This window comes from Salmo salar, chromosome 29 (assembly GCF_965601325.2).
Source record: "Salmo salar chromosome 29, fSalSal1, whole genome shotgun sequence".
In the NCBI taxonomy this organism is placed as follows: domain Eukaryota; kingdom Metazoa; phylum Chordata; class Actinopteri; order Salmoniformes; family Salmonidae; genus Salmo; species Salmo salar.
Window position 1 is genome coordinate 10813894 of NC_138319.1, and position 7538 is coordinate 10821431.

General features: G+C 41.6%; 1 protein-coding gene across 1 annotated transcript in view; it reads right to left on the reverse strand.

Annotated features, from left to right (window-relative positions):
• Nucleotides 1-7249, reverse strand: part of ube3c (ubiquitin protein ligase E3C) — a 50319-nt gene extending 43070 nt beyond the window's left edge. Inside the window, exons 1-9 of the mRNA XM_014180661.3 lie at nucleotides 6997-7249; nucleotides 6279-6427; nucleotides 5936-5989; nucleotides 5727-5801; nucleotides 5386-5532; nucleotides 5160-5275; nucleotides 3919-4076; nucleotides 3515-3680; nucleotides 833-1053 (exon numbers count right to left, since the gene is read on the reverse strand). Coding sequence (XP_014036136.1) covers nucleotides 833-1053; nucleotides 3515-3680; nucleotides 3919-4076; nucleotides 5160-5275; nucleotides 5386-5532; nucleotides 5727-5801; nucleotides 5936-5989; nucleotides 6279-6347 — 1006 coding nt within the window. The 5' untranslated portion in view covers nucleotides 6348-6427; nucleotides 6997-7249. The remainder of the gene's footprint in view (nucleotides 1-832; nucleotides 1054-3514; nucleotides 3681-3918; nucleotides 4077-5159; nucleotides 5276-5385; nucleotides 5533-5726; nucleotides 5802-5935; nucleotides 5990-6278; nucleotides 6428-6996) is intronic.
• Nucleotides 7250-7538: the final 289 nt, after the last annotated feature.

A 7538-nucleotide genomic window follows, 5' to 3' on the forward strand; every position in this document is an offset into this window, starting at 1 on the left:
ATATTTATAATATTATTTCTGAGTTTTGTTGACTCCACAAAATGGTGGGTTTTGTTTCGTGTCTGAACGCTGTACTCAGATTATTGCAAAGTGTGCTTTCGCTGTAAAGTTTTTTTGAAATCTGACACAGCGGTTGCATTAAGGAGAAGTGTATCTATAATTCTTTGAATAACAGTTTAATATTTTATCAACGTTTATGATGAGTATTTCTGTAAATTGATGTGCACATTCACCGGACGTTTTGGGAGGCAAAACATTTCTGAACATTACACGCCAATGTAAAATGGGGTTTTTGGATATAAATATGAACTTTATCGAGCAAAACATACATGTATTGTGTAACATGAAGTCCTATGAGTGCAATCTGATGAAGATCATCAAAGGTTAGTGATTAATTTTAGCTGTATTTCTGGTTTTTGTGACGCTTCTCCTTGCTTGGAAAATGGCTGTGTGGTTTTTCTTGTTAGGTGCTATCCCAACATAATCTAATGTTATGCTTTCGCCGTAAAGCCTTTTTGAAATCGGACAACGTGGTTGGATTAATGAGAAGTGTATCTTTAAAATGGGATATAATTGTTGTATGTCTGAGAAATTTGAATTATGAGATTTTTGTTGTTTTGAATTTGGTGCCCTGCTATTTCACTGGCTGTTGGCAGTGTCCCCCATAGGTGGGACGCTAGCATCCCACATACCCTAGTGAGGTTAACTGACTTGCCTAGTTAAATAAAGGTTAAATAAAAAAAATATATAAAAAATATAAATCTACATAGGGCTCTGGTGAAATGTACTGCACTATGGGAATAGAAGTACCGTTTTGGATGCAGACACTTACCCAGGCAGGTCTCCCCGACTGAGAGGACAAAGTAGAAGAGCCACGGAGCACGTTTCAGCGCCGCTGCGGAGGAGACTACGGTGGCCTGCAGGGAGCCCAGGAAGGCCTCAAAGGGGAAGTGGAGGCGCGGATCAGACAGCGCCGGAATAAAGAAATGAAAGATCTGCTCCGTGAAAGGCGCCGAGGTGAACTCCTCAGTGAAGGCCGCAAACACAAACTGCCTGTGGAACCAAAGAGAGAGAGAAATGTCATTACACAAATGCCTGGAGAGCCGTGGATATTCCCCACATTGTAGAATGGGTAAGTTGGTTTTAACTGTTCACTACATGGTAATGACATTAGATTAAGCCAATTGATCACAAATCAATATTTACAAATATGTTAATAAATAAATAAACATATGAACTGTCTAGATTATTTATTTTCTCCTAATTTTTACATTCTGTCGTAAAGAGCACATGGAACATTCTGTCGTAAAGAGCACATGGAACATTCTGTCGTAAAGAGCACATGGAACATTCTGCTGTAAAGAGCAGATTGAATGTTCTGTCGTAAAGAGCAGATTGAATGTTCTGTCGTAAAGAGCAGATTGAACATTCTGGTGTAAAGAGCAGATTGAACCTTCTGGTGTAAAGAGCAGATTGAACATTCTGTCGTAAAGAGCAGATTGAACATTCTGCTGTAAAGAGCAGATTGAACATTCTGCTGTAAAGAGCAGATTGAACATTCTGCTGTAAAGAGCAGATTGAACATTCTGCTGTAAAGAGCAGATTGAACATTCTGCTGTAAAGAGCAGATTGAACATTCTGCTGTAAAGAGCAGATTGAACATTCTGCTGTAAAGAGCAGATTGAACATTCTGCTGTAAAGAGCAGATTGAACATTCTGCTGTAAAGAGCAGATTGAACATTCTGCTGTAAAGAGCAAATGGAACATGCTCTTTAAGACAACGTTGAAATTAGCAAGATTTTTATTTTTTTTATCTCAATAGGTTAAACAAAATGTCTCTAGTTAGTGCCTATTAAGTGTCAAATAAAGTAACAGGGTTGACCATAACAGGGTTGACGATATCATCTTAAATTAGCCATGAATCCCCTTGTGACGGGGGGAATGAAAGCTTATTGTGTGCAACAGGAAGGGGCAATTGAATGCAAGCTTCACAAAAAAAGTTTAAATTGTTCAAACATTTCTAGCCTGTCTATCTATGGGTAACAGAGTTGACGTGTTACGCTCAACCCACTCAGTTTTCCACCACAAAACACCAGTAGAACTTGATCATCTGCTAGGTTCCTAGAAGTCTTTTTTTATTTAAAAAAAAAAAAAAATTATTGAATTTTCCATTTCTACTTAAAATATCAAATGGCCACAAAAGGGACTCATTTCATGGAAGGAGCCGTATACAGGACACAACAGCGAAATGCTTATCTACAAGCTCTTCCTCAACAACACAGTGTTCAAATACTAGGTCAGATATCAAAAATATGAAAATGTATTTACAACAAAAAAATTATGTTCACACTGTTTATACAATCCCAAAAAATGTCAGCAGTCAACTTAAAGATTGAGCACTTTCAGTACAGAGCCAAACGTCTGTTTCTAAAGAAAGGTGATCCTTTAAGCTCATTAGGCTACCCAAACAAGGACAATAGAGTTTGACAGATAGAGTAGGTGTCTCCTTTCAGCTCTGAGTGCCCCAATATTGTCTTGTCAAACAGAGCTGTTTTGACCGAGTAACTCTCACATCTGGTGGTCCCGGTCAGATAATTAGCTGTTGGAGTGAGTGTGTGTACCCAAGTTTCTCACACCCTTTCCCCTGCTATTCTTCAAAAAGAAAAGAACGCCCCCCCCCCCTTCGTTTGTCATTAAGAATGTTTATAATTGAGAGCAAATAGTCGATATTCTGTACTCAGACTCTGGGTCAGTTTTATTGCTTGTTGTAAACAGGTTGGTGAATCAATTACGGTGTCCCCACCGACTCGAAGGACAAACAAATGCCCAAAGTTTACTGGACAATTTTAACAGCATACGACAAAGGCATTCCGCTCCTAGCCCCTCGCTGTGCTCTTTCCCACGTGCTCAGCAGTCGCTGATGCAGGGATGCTTTGTGTGTGAGGGGGATTTCATGTGTTGAAGGTTAAACTTTGAGGGGGTCAGACTTCAGGACACTCTGTGTGTGTGTGTGTGTGTGTGTGTGTGTGTGTGTTCTAGTTAACTTCAGCTTCAGTTCATTTGTGTGTGTGTTTGATTGTTCTGGTGTGACTGTTGTGGTTTTACAGATGCTACTCCTGCTGTTATACTTGGAGTAGGGTAAAGTTGCCCATAGACGCTGATCTTGGGTCAGTTTAGAATTTTTCGCAATAAAAGACAAAACTCACCAGACCGATTGTCATTCTATTCGGTCAGGGGCCGCACATTCACCGTTTTTCCGCTTGCCTTCGGCGCAGTGTGTTACAGGGACCACCCGCCGGTGGACAACTGACAGCTGTCAATTTCGCCCATTTCTACATGTAGAATCGGTTTGAAAATGTATACGGCCGGTACTCTGTTCAGAGGTAAGTACTCTCGGTCGGGCAGACACTCGGCAATCCTACTGGTCTGTCCGTCCCTTAATGATTACGGTTAGGATTGATAGGAAGAGGGGAAGCTGATCCTAGATCTGTACCTAGGGGAGACCTCAACATACCTTGCGCCTGTAGTGCAGGAGGAGTAGGTAAAGTGCAGGGGCTTCAGCGTGTGCTCCAGCAGTGTGCTTGCCAAGGGGATAACGTGTGCACCATAGGGAGCATCACTGTACTCCAGACTGGAAGGGAGCTTGTGATTCACTAGAATATAAAGTGACCTGTAGTATCCTGTGTGAGTGAGTGAGTGAGTGAGTGAGTGAGTGAGTGAGTGAGTGAGTGAGTGAGTGAGTGAGTGAGTGAGTGAGTGAGTGAGTGAGTGAGTGAGTGAGTGAGAGAGTGAGTGAGAGAGTGAGTGAGAGAGAGAGATGCAAGAGGTTAAATTCAATGGGGCTTGAAAATGAGCATTAACAACAAACAAAAAACCTATTTTGCACTGTAACAGCAGTGAAACCATCAGGACACTTACCTTTCTGTACCATATAGTGCAAAATCTGCTCGATTAACGACGCTACACAATTCATGTCTTCAAGGACAGGAAGATAAGTTCTCTCTGAAGAAAAGATCTCCAGCATCCTCATGGGGACGGCAACATTCAAACTGTCATCCTTGCAGGTCTGCAGAAGTCTAGGAAAGATGGAGAAACGCTGTTATAGGGGTGTAATAAGCCCATATTTCATCAATGCATTCATGGCGGTAGAGTGAAGTTGCCCATAGAAGCTGATCTTGATTAGATTAATTAGGATCCCCATTAGCCGACGCCAATGGCAACAGCTAGTCTTACTGGGGTCTGACACATAATGAAAAAGACATTACAGACATTTACAAGACTTTACAATTTGCATACATAAAAATACATGTAGTGTGTGTGTGTGCGCATCTATCAATTACACATACATGTCAGTACATACACACAACAAATAGGTCACATGGAGGAGAGGCGTTGTGCCATGAGAGGTTGCTTTATTTGTTTTTTGAAAGCAGGTTTGCCGTTCCCTTGCGATATATAAGATGGAAGGGAGTTCCATGCACTCAAGGCTCTGTATAATACTTCACATTTCCTTGAATAGGTTCTGGGCCTGGGGACTCAAAGACCCCAGGCAGCATGTCTGGTGGGGTAAGAGTGTGGGTCAGTGCTGTCTGTAATATGCAAACAATTTGGTATTTCCTATAACATTCATGTTTCTTATAAAAACAAGAAGTGACGCAGTGAGTCTTTCCTCAGCTCTTAGCCAAGAAAGACTGGCATTTATAGTATTAATATGAGCCCTCCGATTACAATGAAGAGCAAGACGTGCCACTCTGTTCTGGGACAGCAAAACTAGGTCTTTCTTTGCAGCGCTTGATGATATGACTGGACAATAATCGAGATAAGACAGAACTAGAGACTGCAGAACTTGCTTTGTGGAGTGTAGTGTCAAAAAAGCGGAGCATCTCCTTATTACGGACAGATCTCTCCTCATCCTTACAACCATTGAATCTATGTGTTTTGACCATGACAGTTTACAATCGATGGTAACACCATGTAATTTAGTCCCCATCAACTTGTTCAACAGCCATACCATTCTTGGATATTGGGTCAGTTTAACATTTTTCCCCCACTAATGGTTAAGGTTAGCATTGGAGGAGAGGAAGTTGATCCAAGATCTATACCTAGGGGAAACTTCACCCCAGAACGCATTCCTGTAGAATAGGTGTAGGCCCCATTACCTGCAGCAGGAGCCCAGAACCCTCTTGATCTGAAACACACACGTCTGTCTCTCGGGCCCCGCCAGCAGCTTCAAAAACTGCCCATTGTGTTTCACTAGGTTCTGACAAATCCATATCTAGAGACACAGACAGAAATGTTGCGTCAGGTTCCCACACGCAAGACATCACATTTTACACAAGTTTTGAATTAGTTGTAACAACACTTTCAAAAAACGTTGGTTCTCACCAATCTCCGCGAGTCCTCACTCTGTCTGTAGAAAAACAGGAGTTGCCTCGTTAGGAGACTGAGACTGGCAGCGTCGGACATTGGCAGTCCACCTTCTGACTGTGCCTTGCAGACGCAGCGGTCAAAGTTGCCCCTCTGGATGGCATACTGGAAAAAAGCAGGGTCAAAGTTCATTGACAGTTATAGGGATGATCACTTGATAGTGTACAGAATGAAGTATCTATCCACATTGCCATCAGCAATACGAGGCTGTGGAAATGGGATTGCTGGCATGATAAGTGAGAGTGGAAGGGTATGGCATAGACACCCAAGAATGAGCTTGTTCATGTTAGTAGACATACTTGCTGTTTTCGGTCATGGTATCCTCGTATATAGGACTGAATGACAATAGCGTTCTTCAATCTTCGTCTTTCATCCTTATTGAAGTTGAAAAACAGAGTAAATAAATACACAGTGAAATTAAATAATGTTCGGTTTACAATCCAACGTTGTATTTGAAGTTCACGTAGGACAATTTTACATCACAAGTGTGTTTCACACAAAGGACTACCTCTCTTTTTCGCCTTTCCTCTTGTGTCCGGTGTAGGAGAGATGCTTTTTCCTCCTGAAAGCCAAAGTACATTAACATAGCTTGACACCAGTGGAGGCTGCTAATAATGGCCGGAACGGAGCTAATGGAATGGCATCAAATACCTGGACACTAAAGCGTTTGTGTTTGATACGATTCCACTCCAGTCTTTACCACAAACCCATTCTCCCCAATTAAGGTGCCACCAACCTCCTGTGCTTGACAGGACTAGTAGAAAAATTAAGTGAAGAAGCTAGCTAGCTATAGAAATAGCACAGTAGCCATTTCTATACAGAAGGTATGGTAAATCTCATAGTGGTCTTACCTTTTTACTCGCTCCCCCAAGAGACACCTTGGGTCTTGTTTTGAAATCTCCCTCAAAGCTGAAGCTCATGGTTAGATTTTTAGAACCATCAATGAAGGATCCTTGACTTGGTTCAATTCAGGACTTTACAAAGTGGGTATTACAGCAATCTGAAAAAGAAAGTAAAACATGCCATTAATTTGCTGGCTGGCGGTCTGACAATTTGACGCCATTCAGAAAAAATGATCATAACTAACTAGCTAGCTAAATAATCAACGTGTAGTTAGACACGTGAAATTGTTAGCTACACTTCCCACATCGACAATATTAGTGGAAGAGACATGAAAAAAAATTACTTTTCACTGGTTGTGGAACTGGCTAGCTGCTGTAGCTACAATTCCCCAACATAGCTCGCTAGATAGGTTAGCTAACGTTAATGACTCAGCAGCTTGTGTCTACATCGCTGGTGGTCTGTCTGCCACTGCTTCAGAAATTTAATCACAACAGATATACAGACAATCCCCAAGTTACTTTATTTGTGCGTACATGTACATGACTCTTTTGACATTATAGCTAGCCAGTTAGCAAACGTTAGCTGGCTAACTTTACGGGGGCAGGTCGCCTTTCTAGCTACTAACGTTAGCTATCTAGCTAATCATGTCTATCCTCTTTAGACATCTTTGTTATAACACAATACATAGTTTGGACAAAAAAAATGCAGAAACTGTATGTTGATTACCTTTGATTTATGAAATGACCAACATAAATTAAAAAGTACATAAGACTTTTGTGCGATACTAAATTAAACAAACGTATTGTTTTCTCCTTCTCCCCCTTCTTTCCAGAAACACAACATAAACGAATACATCCGCCTCTTCAGAATAATGAAATCCGATTGGACGCTCGTTTCAATGGTCAAATGCTATTTGCTGAATGCAATGTCAACAAAACTCAGTTTGGCATTCTTGGTCCACTCATTGGATCCTCTTCAGCTGGTGCAATTGTGCCTTGGTCCCGGGAGCAACAGGAAGCAGAGTGGATTTTCAATGGATTTGCTACGAATTCAAATCAACATACAGCAGTGGTTCCCAACCAGTGGTACTAGGACCCCTGTTGGTAATTCGACAGTCCACAGGGGGTACTTGAGAAGACTCATGAGATGCATGAGGCAAAATGCACATGAGGGGGTACTTCAGGGGTACTCCGAGCCGAGCAAAATTCAGTTGGTGGTACAGTAATTGAAAAAGGTTGGGAACCACTGACATACAGTATGCTGATATT